At 56.4% G+C, this 13,551-nt stretch overlaps 2 protein-coding genes across 4 annotated transcripts in view; one reads left to right on the plus strand and one right to left on the minus strand.

Annotated features, from left to right (window-relative positions):
• ABR (ABR activator of RhoGEF and GTPase) overlaps positions 1–8,844 on the plus strand; it is a 29,162-nt gene extending 20,318 nt beyond the window's left edge. For all 3 annotated transcript variants that reach the window (XM_059487053.1, XM_059487054.1, XM_059487056.1), the window contains 7 exons: positions 3,097–3,156; positions 3,249–3,358; positions 3,656–3,795; positions 4,193–4,327; positions 4,558–4,663; positions 6,253–6,400; positions 6,532–8,844. In XM_059487053.1, the coding sequence (XP_059343036.1) occupies positions 3,097–3,156; positions 3,249–3,358; positions 3,656–3,795; positions 4,193–4,327; positions 4,558–4,663; positions 6,253–6,400; positions 6,532–6,621 (789 nt within the window). In that variant the 3' untranslated portion in view covers positions 6,622–8,844. The remainder of the gene's footprint in view (positions 1–3,096; positions 3,157–3,248; positions 3,359–3,655; positions 3,796–4,192; positions 4,328–4,557; positions 4,664–6,252; positions 6,401–6,531) is intronic.
• Positions 8,845–10,019: 1,175 nt separating this feature from the next.
• TIMM22 (translocase of inner mitochondrial membrane 22) lies at positions 10,020–13,337 on the minus strand. Its single transcript, XM_059487059.1, has 4 exons — positions 13,094–13,337; positions 12,579–12,775; positions 11,524–11,596; positions 10,020–10,598 (listed from the first exon to the last, which is right to left on the minus strand). Exons 1-4 carry the CDS (start codon positions 13,323–13,325, stop codon positions 10,522–10,524), a joined length of 579 nt encoding a protein of 192 aa, XP_059343042.1. The 5' UTR covers positions 13,326–13,337; the 3' UTR covers positions 10,020–10,521.
• Between the last annotated feature and the right edge of the window lie 214 nt (positions 13,338–13,551).

Here is a 13,551-nt window from a genome sequence, read left to right on the forward strand (position 1 = left end):
TGGAGGGGTTTCATTTCCCTGACTCTGGCTTCCCCGGGGCTGCAGGGCTGGATGTGGCCCCGGGGTCCTGCTGGGCTGTGGGTGCTGCTGCTGCTCGGGTCACTCTGTCAGGGCTGTGGATTGCTGATTTTTTGGCTGTGCTTGGCCACTGGCAGCGTTTGCTGGTGTGGTGGCTGCTCGTCCCACGCTGCTGGGGGGTCAGGGACTGTCTGTAGGTCTGCTGAGGGATCTGTGAGGGATCTGCTTGCCAGGGCAGCCACAGGAGGCCAGGCTGGGGAAGCTGTGGGTGCCACGCTGATGGGAAGCAGCGCTGGCTGCAGCAGCTCCTCTGGGATCCCCCTCCCCAGGGCCCTGGCAGAGATGACCTCAAAGGCTGAGTCACCAATTTGCTCCCAATTGCTTCACCCCAGGCTGAGGTGGGGTGACCTCATGGGCCTGGGATGTGAGGAGGGGACATGCCCAGCCTGACAGTCCCTGCCCCACCACAGCATCCCTGGGGAACCACCCTGAGGATTTGGAGCCCTGCTCCTCACCTTGGAGCTCTGTGCACTGGGTCTGTCACAGTGCCATGACCTGGAGGTGCCTTGAGGACAAAATTCCAGGATGTGGCCTCATCACCGCAAGTCTGGAGCTGTCCCATGGGCAAGACAAGCAGAAGGAGGGGAGGCACCAGCACCAGCAGGACCTCTCCAGAACACACAAAGTGCTGCAGGACTGCCAGGATGCTCATTGCCTGTTCCTCCACAACCTGGGGCCTTGTCCAACAAACAAACAGCTTTGGATAACTTGGGAAGCCAGGATGATGGCAACAAACAGAGGGTGTTTCACCTCACCGTGGATGAGAGCAGCACCACAGGGAATGCTGACCTGGGCATGGATACCACCATGGCTGGGAGTCCCTGGGATGCAGGAGGGAGCAGCCTGGAGATGTGCTGGTGACCTGGCTGAGATGTTTCCCCAGGCACAGAGGGGTGTTTGAAGCCGTCTGATCTTCCAGATAGGAGCTGACATCTCATCCTGCACAATGCTAGCTGTTTTCCAGGAGTTCCCCACTGACCTGGGATGTCCCTGATCCTGCTGGAGCGAGGCAGCTCCCTTCAGAGGACAGGGAGATGGTGCTGGGAGCTGGACAGGGTGTTTGCCAGCGCTGTGTGGGCAGGAGCTGCCTCTGGCTCTGTGGGTGGATGCTCCTGTCCATCCTCCCACGCCTGGAGATGAAGGGTTGGACGTGGCTTTGCTTAAACTGGGGAGTGGCAGCATCGTGTGCTGCTGCTGCTGCAGGAGGGTTAGAGAGCACCAGGGCCAGGCCACTGCAGTGCACAGGGACCTGCCTTAGCTGCAGAGGGGCTCAGGCCCATGGTGCCAGCAGAACTGGCCCAAATTTGGGCCCTGCTGGCTGTTGTGGGCTGATTGTGCCCATGCAGGGGCTGCAGGGGAGTGACGTGCTCAGGGAAAGGTCTGCAGCACTGGCAGCAGCCAACCTGGCTTTAATAAAAGCTTTCTTCAGAGCTCTGCTAAAGCCCTTCCAGATGTGAGCTGCCAGGGCCATCGGGGCCAGAGGGACCTGAGGGCTGGGGAAGGGAAGGCAGGCATGGTGGCTGCAGATAAAATTGTGTTGCAGAGCAGGGGGGCTCCTGGCCTGGCTGGGGGATGAAGGGGCTTCCCTGCCATGAGTGGGGAAAGGGTGGAAGTGCCTGGGACACGGTGTTGGCTGTGGTGGCTCCATGGCAGTGCTGAGGGGGATGCAGCCCTGCAGGGGAGCACAGAGGAGCTGGGGCAGCAGGGCTGGGCTTGGCTGTGCTCTGGCTGCAGTCTCGTGATCCCAGTGTCCAGACCTGCTGCAGGGTCCCATGGGAGCCCAGGGCAGCTGCAGCTTTCCTCCTCCTTCTCCTCTTGCTCCTCCTGCTGCTCCCCAGCAGCCGCAGGGCTGGCACAGAGGGAGCAGCGTGGCTCTCTCTGGGCTCTTCCATGTGCTGGGCTGGAGCAGGAATGTCAGGAGCCATTCCTGAGCCATGCTGGAGACAGCAGCATTTCTGCCTTGCTGGGGAATCACATTTTTCCCATGGCTGAGGAGCTGTTTGGGCTCACAGTGACACAGAGCTGGGCATGTGGCAATGCCACTGTGCTGGGTCTGTGCCAAGAGCCAGGGCAGCTCCAGCTTGTCCTTGAGACTGTGGGGTCTTGGTGTGCAGGAAGGGACATGAGGGACCCCACAGTTCCCCCCATCACGACATGCAGGGAGTTTATGGGCAGGGGAGCAGCAGCTCCGTGGCTGGAGCAGCAGCTCTGGACATCTTTACACTTGCCCAGAGCATCTCCTGACCCAGCAGCTGCAGGGAGCTCCCGTGTCCTTGCAGGGTGACCCCACGTGCCTGGTGCCAGTGTGGCCTGGCAGCTACGTGTCCCCAGCCCTGGGAGCCCCCCCCCAGCTCCCAGATCCCATCCCCTTCCCCAAGGGGACATTAGGGCTGGGCTGCCCGCCCCGTGCATTACAGGGATCGATGGGGCTGGATCAATACCACCAGCTGGGGACCAGAGAGCCCCAAGAGGCAACTGCACCCAGCTCTGCACAGCCCTGGGGCCTGGAACCCACCAGGGCACGTGCCAGGGCCTTGGGAATGCCAGCACCTCTCACTGCACCCGGGGCAGCGTCACCGAGTCCCCCGCTAGCCCCAAAGCCAGAAATAGCAGAGCCTGTCATTCCCAGGGGTTATAAATAGCCTTGGCTATGGGGAGATGTTGTTTTTCTGCATGGAAAACGCTGTCCTAGTTCTGTTTCATCAATCTGCCGCCAGAAATAGGCCTAATTTCTTGGAAGTTTCTTGCTTCGTGGGTGTGGGTTATAGCACTGCCTTGCAGGGGCTCTGGGGTTAGGGCAGGACAGGGGGGCTGGGCCCACCTGGCTTCAGGGCACGGCCAGAGGGACCCCAGACCACAAAGGGATGGGAACCTCTCCATCCTCTGCTCATGGAAAAGCATATCCTGTGCCCTACACCATCTGCAGATCAGGGGCTTTGGGGCCACCAGGTTGGGATGGCAGCAGGGCTGGCACGAGGCTGTGTCCCCACAGAACTCACAGAGCTTCTCTCCCCACAGCTGGACCCACAGGCCGTGCAGACCAAGAACTGGCACATGGATGTGATAGAGATGAACGGAGTAAGTGGGGTGGGGGACCCACAGCCCCTCGCTGTGCATGCAGCCCCTTCTCGCTTTCAGGGCAGCCAGCACTCACCCCCTGTCTCCCACAGATCAAGGTGGAGTTCTCCATGAAGTTCACAAGCAGGGACATGAGCCTGAAGAGGACCCCGTCCAAAAAGCAGACCGGTGTCTTCGGGGTGAAAATCAGTGTTGTGACAAAGTAAATGATGCAGGGCTGTGGGGCTGATCTGATCTGCTCTGGGTGTGGGGCTGCCCTGTGTCCCCTTGCTCTGGGGCTGCCCTGTGTCCCCTTGCTTCCCCAGCACGGGGAGCTCGGCCTTTGCTCTCTGCTGGGGGGGGATTTTCCTGTTCCCTTTGCCATGCCCATCCTCCCCTCGTGCACGCAGGGCTGGGCACTGGGTTGGCAGGGCTGGGCACTGGGTTGGCAGGGCAGGGCTGGGCTGGCTGCCAGGGTTCCCCTGGGAGTCTCTGGTGACAGCTGTGCCTCCCGAGCCAGGCGCGAGCGCTCCAAGGTGCCTTACATCGTGCGCCAGTGCGTGGAGGAGGTGGAGAAGAGGGGCATTGAAGAGGTTGGCATCTACAGGATCTCTGGAGTGGCCACTGACATCCAGGCATTGAAAGCTGTCTTTGATGCGAGTGAGTGTCCTGGGGGAGCTTGGTGTTCTGAGATCCCCCCAAGCCTGGGTTTGGTTATTGTGCTGCACTTGTGCCAGGTGTGCCACTCTGCACAGGAAGGGGCTGGGGGTGAGGAGGGGCAAAACCACCCAGGGATCCCAGCCTGTTTGTGCCTCTGGGCTGGCTCCTGGCAGACACTGAGTCAGGGAAACGTTGCAAATGGATTTGCAAATCGTTGTGTGTCCTGTTGCCCAGCCAGGCGGGAACCACTGGGCTTTTCCCAGGCTCAGCCTGGCTGATGGGGCTGTGAACCCAGCAGTGCTGTCCCTGCCCTGCAGCTGGCAGCCTGTCTGGCTGGCTGCAGTGACACAGAGGGGATCAGGAGGGCAGGAGTCACATGTGGGTGCTCTCTGGACAGATAACAAGGACATCCTGGTGATGCTGAGTGACATGGACATCAATGCCATCGCTGGCACGCTGAAGCTGTACTTCCGAGAGCTGCCCGAGCCCCTCCTCACTGACAGGCTCTACCCTGCCTTCATGGAGGGCATCGGTAAGGGATGGGATGGGAAGGGGATGATGCACAAATTCAGTTTGGCATTGCTTGCTCTGGGATGGGGCACTCCCAAGGGTCGTTCCCACTTGGTCCTGGCTGTTTTTCCTGGTTCCAGGCAAGCTCTGCTCCCCAGTGCTCACACAGTGGCTGCTGGGAGGTGTCTGGCTGTGGTGGGTCCTGCTGCTGCAGCAGACCCTGTCCTGAGCCCTCTCCCTCTGTGCCTCCAGCTCTCTCAGATCCTGCTGCCAAGGAGAACTGCATGATGCACCTTCTCCGCTCGCTGCCTGACCCCAACCTCATCACCTTCCTCTTCCTGCTGGAGCACTTGAAAAGGTAAAGGCCCAGGGGCTGCCTGGGATGGGTGGGAGGTGCAGGATGGGTCTGTCTCACTGCTTTGCTGTGGGGATGGGACATGAACAGAGTCAGAGCTGCTGTTTGATTCCTGTGGTGCCTACATGGCTGATCCCAGACTGGAGGCTGTGCTGGTGCAGAGCAGGGCAGCAGCCAGGGCCAGCAAAAGCAGCTTGGTGGTCCTTTCCCAGCCCTTGGTGGTCCTTTCCCAGCCCTTCCAAGAGGGTACAGCTCCAGGTGTGCCCCACCCACCCCATCTCTCTGGGCTCTGGCATATTCCCAAGGCTGCAGCTTGCTCAGACCCTTCTTTGATATCAGTTGGCTTTCCACATCTCTCCTTGGGCCCTGTAGGATGCTGAGGGGGTCCTGGAGCTGTTCTGCCCCTCCAGAGCAGCCCTGGTGTCTCAGAACCACCGGCTGTGGTGCCAGCAGGGTCTGGGCTGTGCCTGGCCAGTGATCCAGGTCAGCTCTGCAGGGAGCACACGGCCTCTGCAAACAAGGAACACTTGGCTGCTGCAGCCGGCGTGCAGCTGCTTGGATGAGCTCTGCAGGGAGCAGCTGGCCTCAGCACAGGGCAGGAATCAGTTGGGAGCTCTGCAGTGTCCCCCTTAGCAGGAAAACAGCTCTGTGTCCCTTCCCACCAGTCCAGCAGTAGTCCTTGCAAAACAAGATGCAGCAATCCTTGTCACCTGTCAGCAGCGGGTGGCCAAGAAACAAGGACACTCAGCTCTGTGGAAATGTCCCAGAACTGCAGGTGACACCTCATATCAGCTATCCCAGGCTGAGTGCAGCAGTTTGTGGTTTGACAGGCTTCTTGGCCCAGATGAGGTGCATCCAAACCTGGGGACTCAGGGACTGGGGGTCCCTAGGGCCCCAAAACCCAGGGAAGGTACAGGGCTGTGGAAGGGCAGCAGAGCAGAACAGAGCCTGGCCAGAGCTGGGGCTCATGGCTCATGTTACTTGCATCATTAAATTTTTTTTTCTGTTCCTCTGGTTTGGCTAAAACCAAACAGAAAAAGTGATTGATGCTGGGGGATGGAGAAGGAAAAATCCATTTCCATCCTGAGAACCGGGCACAGCCAGTTCCCACATCTGCTCCCCTGGCCGGGGCTCAAGCGAGCAGCCTGTGCCGGGGAGCACAGCTGCCTCCTAACATGGCAATGTTGTGGTCCTGCTTTCCTCCGTGCTGGCAGGGCTCCCACGGGGCTGTTGGGGCAGGGAGCCTCAAGGGGAGTGGGTGCAGGGGGCAGGGGCTGTGCAGGGCTCCCATGCCCTGCGGGCTGGGGAAGGGTGGAGGCCCCACAGTGCAGGAGTCAGGGCTTGGTTGCTGCCACATCACACCCAGGGCTCCCAGCCAGGCCCAGCAGCTCCAGCAGAGGCCGTGAAGGGGGCAGAGCTCCCTGCCCTGCACCTGGCTTTTCTGAGGGCTGCAGAGGGCAGTGGAAAGCTGGAGGTGCCCCACTTCTGCTGGGAGAAGGGAGAGCAGCCCTCGGCCTCCACATCACCCCATGGATCCCCACTCCTGAGCATCGTTAGGGGCTGACACTGCCTCTCTCCTTTTCACCCCACAGGGTGGCTGAAAAGGAACCTATCAACAAAATGTCTCTCCACAATCTGGCCACGGTTTTTGGGCCGACACTTCTGAGACCCTCAGAGGGGGAAAGCAAGGCGCACCTCACCTTGGCCTCTGACATCTGGTCCCACGATGTGATGGCCCAGGTAAGAGCTGGGTACTGGAGGGGTTCACCTGCCTGTCTGGGTAGATTTGTTACTTTTTGCTGGATGGGACAAGCTGGGAGGTGGCAGCTCTTTCCCCTTCTGTAGTAACACCGCCCATTTACCTTCTACAGGTCCAGGTCCTTCTCTACTACCTGCAGCATCCTCCCATCTCCTTCAGCGAGCTCAAACGCAACACACTTTACTTCTCCACGGACGTGTAGCCTGCAGGCAGAAGGCACCAGCTGCAAACACTCCAGCTCCCTGCTGGGGGACACGGACTGGACCACAGCCCCCAAGGGAGACCAGCCCACACCCAGGACGGTGCTGCCTGCAGCTCCTGTACAATCATGTTCCAGTGGCCGGGTCCCAGCAGGTGCCAGGCCCTCTCTGTAAAGTAGTCGTGTCTTATGTCCCTTCTTGTGTTCAAGGATTGTTTTTATGTATATTTGCTCAATGGAAGAGGTAGTGACTGACAAGGGCTGTGGACACAGGCTTCCCCCTTGGCTAGTTTTCTTCTGGACTCCGCTCACTCCTACCAGGCACCCCCTGCCTGAAGCCTGCAGTGCCCCATGAGTGCCTGTTTGCTGCCCAGCTCCCTGCCCACGCCTGCATGTGCAGCACTGGCTCGCTCCGAGGCCGGGAGCTCACGGGCCTCCCTCCCTCCCTCCCTGGTGACGGTGACACCAGCCCCGCTTTGGCTTCGCTGCCTGCGCAAACGTCGGACCCTGTGCCTGGATCCTGCTCTGCTCTGAGCAAACTGCGACCCCGAGGGCAGAGGAGCAGAGTGCTGCTTCCTGCCTGCCACAGCTCCTCTGGGTGTTTCAGGCCAGTCCCCTCTCTAGCCCTGTGCTTTGCCTGTGTGTGTGTGGCGTGGCGGTTCCTCCCCTCGCTGGATTTCGCCTCTGAGTAGTTATGGGGTAACCCCTCACACAAGGCTGGAGCCAGAGGTGCTGTGCTGGTCTGGATCCACAGCAGGCTGAAAGGATGGCCAGCCAGAGGCATGTTTGCTTTCTGCACCATGGGCTGACCCCACGTCTGCTCTGGCACTGATGTGGTCGCAAATTTCCCCAGTTTGGAAGTTTGGTGGGGAACAGGGTATCTGCTGTACAGTTCTGTCTCTGCCATAGTGAGGCACTCACGCCCCTGCCAGCCCAGCACTGCCATGAGCACTGCATGCACCCCGTGGCACAGCATCCCTCCCGTGGCCACGGGGACAAGGAGATGTTTTATCCCTTCCTTGGCCTTCCCTGCTGCACTGAGCACATGGCAGCACATGGCCCTGCCTCGGTGGCAGCCTGGCTGCCAGAGGCAAGTGCTCTGCAGCAGCTGGATGGTCACCCAGCCTGGGAACCAGCACAGAAGGATGGGGGGAGGAAAGCCTTCATGGCCCTCGTGACTGAAGGCAGAAGTGCTTTGTTCTGTCTTGCTCCCAAAGTGGTTGCTGCTGGATTAGCCGTGCCCAGCCAGCTCAGGTTTGTTTGTTAGTGGCTCCAGTGACCCCTCCCTCCCAAGCTGATGGCTAGAGCTGTCAGGCCATGTCCCAGGGCAGGACAGGCTGCCCCAGTGCTTGGCTCCTGGGATGCCCCCCACGCTCCCATGTAGGTGTTGGTACCTGTTGGGACACAAAACCTTTCGCTCTGTGAGCTGAGTCCGTGTTCTTGTGGGAAAAGCCCCCCCATGTCCCCGACTGCGTTGGCCCTGTGCTCTCCTGTGCCAAATGGAGATGGATGAGAAGTGACCAAGCCTGTCCCCCACAGCAGCGTTGCCTTTACCCTCCCAGCTATTGGACTGTTCCAGGTAGAGCCCAGCCACCGAGAGCATCAGGTATGTCCTCAGCCCCCTCCCTGGGGAAGGCAGCACCTGCCAGCCCTGCACCAGCAAAGCAACCAAGGAGGGGAGGTCTCAGTCCCCCTCCAAAGGGCTCACACTCCAGACCCTGCTCCTCTTGACTACCAGCTCAACAGAAGGGAAACAGCATTGCAGAAAATAACCAGGCGTCTGTCTTGGCCCTGGACCCAGTAAGGAGGCCGAGCTTTAGATCTGACTGCACAACAGATCCCTGTGTGTGTCTGATTTGTTACATGTGTCCAAGTCTCTGTCCACTCTCTGTCATTCCAGATGGAGACTCTGTACAGCCAAATCTCCCCCTGTGACAGTGGCTGGAGGCCCGGTCCCCACAGCCCAGCACAACAGGCTGTGGCTGTCCCCATGATTGGCTTTTGCTTGTCCCTACAGGAAGGAAAAGAGGGGGGTGGACTCTTGCAGCTACAGGTAGAATAGAACTGTTAATTAATATTTGACTTTCAAAAGTTGTTAAGGATATATTTTTGTTTGTGTTCTGTTTCAATTTCTGTAGATTATAAACTTTAAATGGCTGTAAAACCTCGTGAGGAGAAAAAAAAATGTTAATAAAAATGCAAAGCCCCGATATTTGCACAAAAGAAGCCCTGTGGTGTTGCTGTTTGCACTAACTGATCTCTTTGGCATCACAGCTTCTTCTTTCTGTCGTGGAATTCTTGCTAGTTGCACTTCAAGCCAGTGGTATAAGCACAGGCATTGTGCCAGGCAATCTTTGAAGAGACTTCTTATGGTTTGGGCTACATCCTTGCATTTTGGAGGAAAAAACCCAGGACTGTCTGGAGCCAGGCTGTTTAATCAGCCTAGAATTACTCAAGCTTAAAATTCAGCTGACTTGCACAGCTTCTGGCCTGAGGATATTGAACAGGCACAGCAAGGGACATCAGGAGATCTGGAAACCTCATCTGATAGATCACATGGTGCTTGCTGTCTCCCCACTTCTTTCCATGTGGGAATGGGAGCCAATGTGCCTCCAAACTGACCACTGTACCAGCCAAAACACACTGCTAGTGCTGCTCTTCCAGGTCAACAAGGGCTGTCACTGTTCTGGGATATCCAACTGTGGATGCAAAGGAGGGGAGGTGAGTGGGAGAATCCCTATTAGTTGTGTGCACTGCATCTGAATTGCCACTGCCTCAAAAAGATCAGAGGGAGTGTTTGCCTTTATGGAGTGGCTCAGTGAAGGTTAAAAATGACCCTCTGAGGTCTGAGAACAGAGCTTGGTTAGAAGAGGAGGAGGGCAGAGAGAACACCAATCAGAGAGGCGGCAGCTCCTTGAGCTAACAAACAGATGTTTTGATTTCAGCACCAATTTTGGGCTCAGAAAAAACTGAGCTGAGAAAAACCACTCACTTCTCCCTGTGTAAGTAACACTGGGGCACTTGGAGGTGGCACAGGGATGTGATGGGAAGCAGGCTGTGTGCTGAGTGGGTGCCCAGTTATCTGTCAAACACTGGTTTATTCTCACAGCTCTGCTTTCTAAGTCTCACTATCAAACTGCTGGAACTAATGGGGTGAGCCTGGGGCAATTAAAGCAGTAGCAAGATTGCACTCCCACAGTGAGGTTAAATCAGGCTGGCCAAGTGGCTACAGAGAATTATACTTCAGCAACAACCTCTTTTTTTCCCTTAAACTGTTCTGTTCATCTGCCAGTAACCACAGCTCTAAGGGTAAGGATTCCTTTCTGCTTTTCCCTTTAAAACATGGTAAAGAAATCTGGCGCTCATCTCTGTACTTGAAATAAGACAAGTTGTACAGATGGTGGTTTGTGTTCAGATGATATTTTAAGAAAAGCCTGGAACAAGCTTATTTCTTCACAGGATCTTACCTCTCCCCAACAGAGTAGCAAGCTGCAAACTGGTGACTGTTAAAACACTTGCAGCACCTTCAAATACGTGACAACCTAAATCGCCGCATTTCTCTTCGAAGACTGTCCTCCTGCCTTCTTTTGATGCCAGCAACAGACTTAATCAAAATCAGCCCCAAAGGATCGAAAGAGCTCAGAGTCCAGGCATGTTTCCTGGAAACTGACAGTCAGCTGATGTGTCCTGGAGATGCTGCTCTGTGCCTGGCTCCATGCTCCCCTGCTCCCGCAAGCCTGCCCGCAGCAGCTCGCCAGGGCTCGCGGCCAGGTCGCTGTTAGTCATTCACACAGTGGCCAGCGCCACCCCGACTCCAGAGGCAGTGGAAAGGTAAGCCTGGTGCTTGTGCCGTGGTGCAGGCTCTCAGCAGCAGCACTGGACAGGGACTGTTGCTCCTGGCTGTTACCGCAGGTAGTAATCGACTGCGGCGGAGAAAGCGGCGAATCCTCCGCAGCCGATCACGCCGGCCTTCAGCCCCGCTGCAAGGCAAGGGTGGGAACCATGAGACAAAGCAGGGGAAATATTCCTATGCCCAGTAACTTGTGCTCACAGCAGCAGGAACCTGGCAGTGCCCTCCCAGGGGACAGTGACACTGCCTGATGTACAAACCCTCCCGTGGCCACTGCTGACTTTACTGTGCTCTCATCTGAGCCCTGCAAGTGCCTTGGTGGGGTCAGGAGGGAGAGGAAGAGCAGCCACTGCTCTGACAGCTCTAAGAGGATTAGGTCTAGGACAAACACAACTTAACAAGCTCAATTAGAAGCACTTTCAAGAGCTTTCTTTTTGTTTGTGCTTCTTAAAACAGGACTGTTATTTTTCTTAAGGAGAGAGAGAGAAGTTTCATATTTCTGATGAGCAGAGCAGCTCTCTCCTACTTGGGCATTTTCCCAAATGTTACCACTAAAGGAAAATCTCCACTAGTGCTGCTGGACTAAAACCCCACTCCTCATTCACATGTAAGTAGAATTGTCTGTTTGAACTGATACATGAGAAAGGAGAAAAGCATTTTACACATGGTACAAATGAAGAGAGCTCTTTAGTTCTAATTTCAAAGAAGAGTAGCGGAGACAGTGAAATGGCAGATGTGTAAAGCTCAGTTAACAGCTTCTGTTTGTATTTTTGGCTCTCTCCCATGACACCACAGAAGAGTGTGGACAGCCACCACCACCTCCTGACTTTTCTTTCAAGTGAATTTTGTTGATTTTCCTCTATGACCAACCCTTCCTTATCCCCACTTATTCTTGGAGCTGACAGCTCTGCCAGTCCGGAGCACACTCTCACGCTGGCCTCACCATATCCCCACGCAAGGAGGTTTGTGGTGTGTGTGCTGCACTGAAAACATCGTGTGCTGCATAACCAAATCCACTCTTATCACAGAAACAGCTCCCAGCAGGCATCACCAACCTCTGAAGCCGATGGCTCCTCCCGTGATGCAGCCGCTGATAACGCTGTTCTTCCAGTCCGACTTCCCACGATACTGTGGAGTTACAAATCACAGCCAACAAGGAAATATGGAATAACACTCAGCATCTGTGCTAACAGCAAGAAAGGTTAAATGCCCTTCCATCCCCTTCTCAGCTGAGGGTGTTCTTCCCTCTGCTCTCAGCAGATGGCCCTGCACTCCCAGACTCGCAGGGCAGGGAAGGGAGGAAGGAGAAGGGAACTGGCAGAGGTGAGACAAATCCATGTGGTGCAATGCAGTGCTGTGGGAAGGATCCTCAGGTGAGGCAGGACAGAACACAGCCCTGAGTCTAAAAGTGCAACAGCCACATGAGAGCAGCCCTGAGCCTGGTCCTTTGCACAGTGAGAGTCACAGCACTTGCTGACAAAGATGGACTATTGCCATAGCCAGGACATGCTGGATTTTCACCAGTGCAGAGATATCTTTGTTCTGCTCTGTTGTGCAAGCAGATACACTTTTCTTCTGGATGAGTTAAACTTCTTAACTCATTGTGCCTTTCAATTAAAATGCAGGACTCAAATTCATAACAGGGTAATTTTCCTATTAAAAAAAACAGATGACAGATTTACCACTGAGCTGCAAAAGGTAATTTCTGACTGTAGGGGCCAGATGAAAACCAGCCTGTTACTCAAGAACTTTCATCAAATCCCTTTCTGCATATGGAATTTTTAGACACTCAAATTACCATCTTGCAACTCACAGTCTGACATTTTACACAAGCACTTGTAGCTAGGGTTTTAAAAAGTAATGCCTATGCTTGCCAATACATTTAGGACTTAAAGGATGTTGCTACTGCAGAAGAGTTCTTCATTCTGTCAGAGAACAGCAGCTCTGAAGACAGATCTCAAAGCTGAAAAGCTTTGCTGGCCAAGAAAGAACAAAGCAGCCTACTCCACTGCCCTATTACAAAGAGCATATATGTACTTATTTGGACCTAGTAGAGGATTCTAAAGGGTACCAGAAAACATTTATTAATGGTTGAGAGGCTCTTACTCACAGATTCCACCACGCATTCCGTGCAGGAGAACATGGCACCCACGATGGCGAAGTTCTTGGCGTAGGAGATGCCTCGCTGCCCCATGTCCTTGAGCACCTCTTTGGCCGTGGGCATGCGGTAGGGATCCTTGGGATCAAACCCCACGTTGGTGTCGATGCCAGCTGTGAAGATACCAAACGCACCTCCCAGAACAAACCCTGTGAGAGATAAACAATGAAATTAACTTGGCTGGGCTGGAGCAGCGCATTCCCGCAGGCAATGAAGCGGCTCTGCCCCTGCTGTCTATGACAGGGCAGGAATCCCTCGGTGCTGTGGACACCTGTGACAGCCCGTGCTGTGTGAGGAAAGGCCATGAGCATCTCCAAGGAAGGCAGACACAGATCGCTGCCTGCGACATGCGACAGGCACTGGAGGAGGCTTAGGAGGGAAATCAAACAAGGGCACTGCAGCCTTTTCTCCATCCGCCCCTCTCCCGACGCCACAGGGACCCCCGAACGACCCCAGAGCCGCCGCACCTCCCACACAAGCCAGCGCCGCCTTGAAGGGGCAGCTCTCCATGACCCGCTCCACCATCTTCTGCTCCTCGCTCTTGGGCGGGCAGGGGATTCCGCCGAAGACGGCGGGGTCCCAGACGCGGGGCTGCCGCTTGTCGCCCACGAGGTGCTGCAGCAGGAGGCTGTACTGCAGCGGCTGCGGCTGCGGCGGCGGCGCCGGCTCTCCCGGCGCTGAGGGCGGCGGGGCCGCCATGATGGCCTTGCACACCCACGGCCGCTCGGCGCCGCGTCCGGGCCCGCTCGAGACACCGCAGCGGGGGCGCACGGGAGTTGTAGTTCCACAGCTGGGAGAAGCCGCTGCGCGCCGCAGCTTTTTGACTACAACTCCCAGTCTGCCCCGCGCCGACGCCTCCGGGAAGAACTACCACTCCCGGCACGCTCCGCGGCGCGCAGCGGGGATTGGCCGTCCCAGGCAGCCA

The sequence above is a fragment of the Ammospiza nelsoni genome, chromosome 21 (assembly GCF_027579445.1).
Source record: "Ammospiza nelsoni isolate bAmmNel1 chromosome 21, bAmmNel1.pri, whole genome shotgun sequence".
Lineage (NCBI taxonomy): Eukaryota > Metazoa > Chordata > Aves > Passeriformes > Passerellidae > Ammospiza > Ammospiza nelsoni.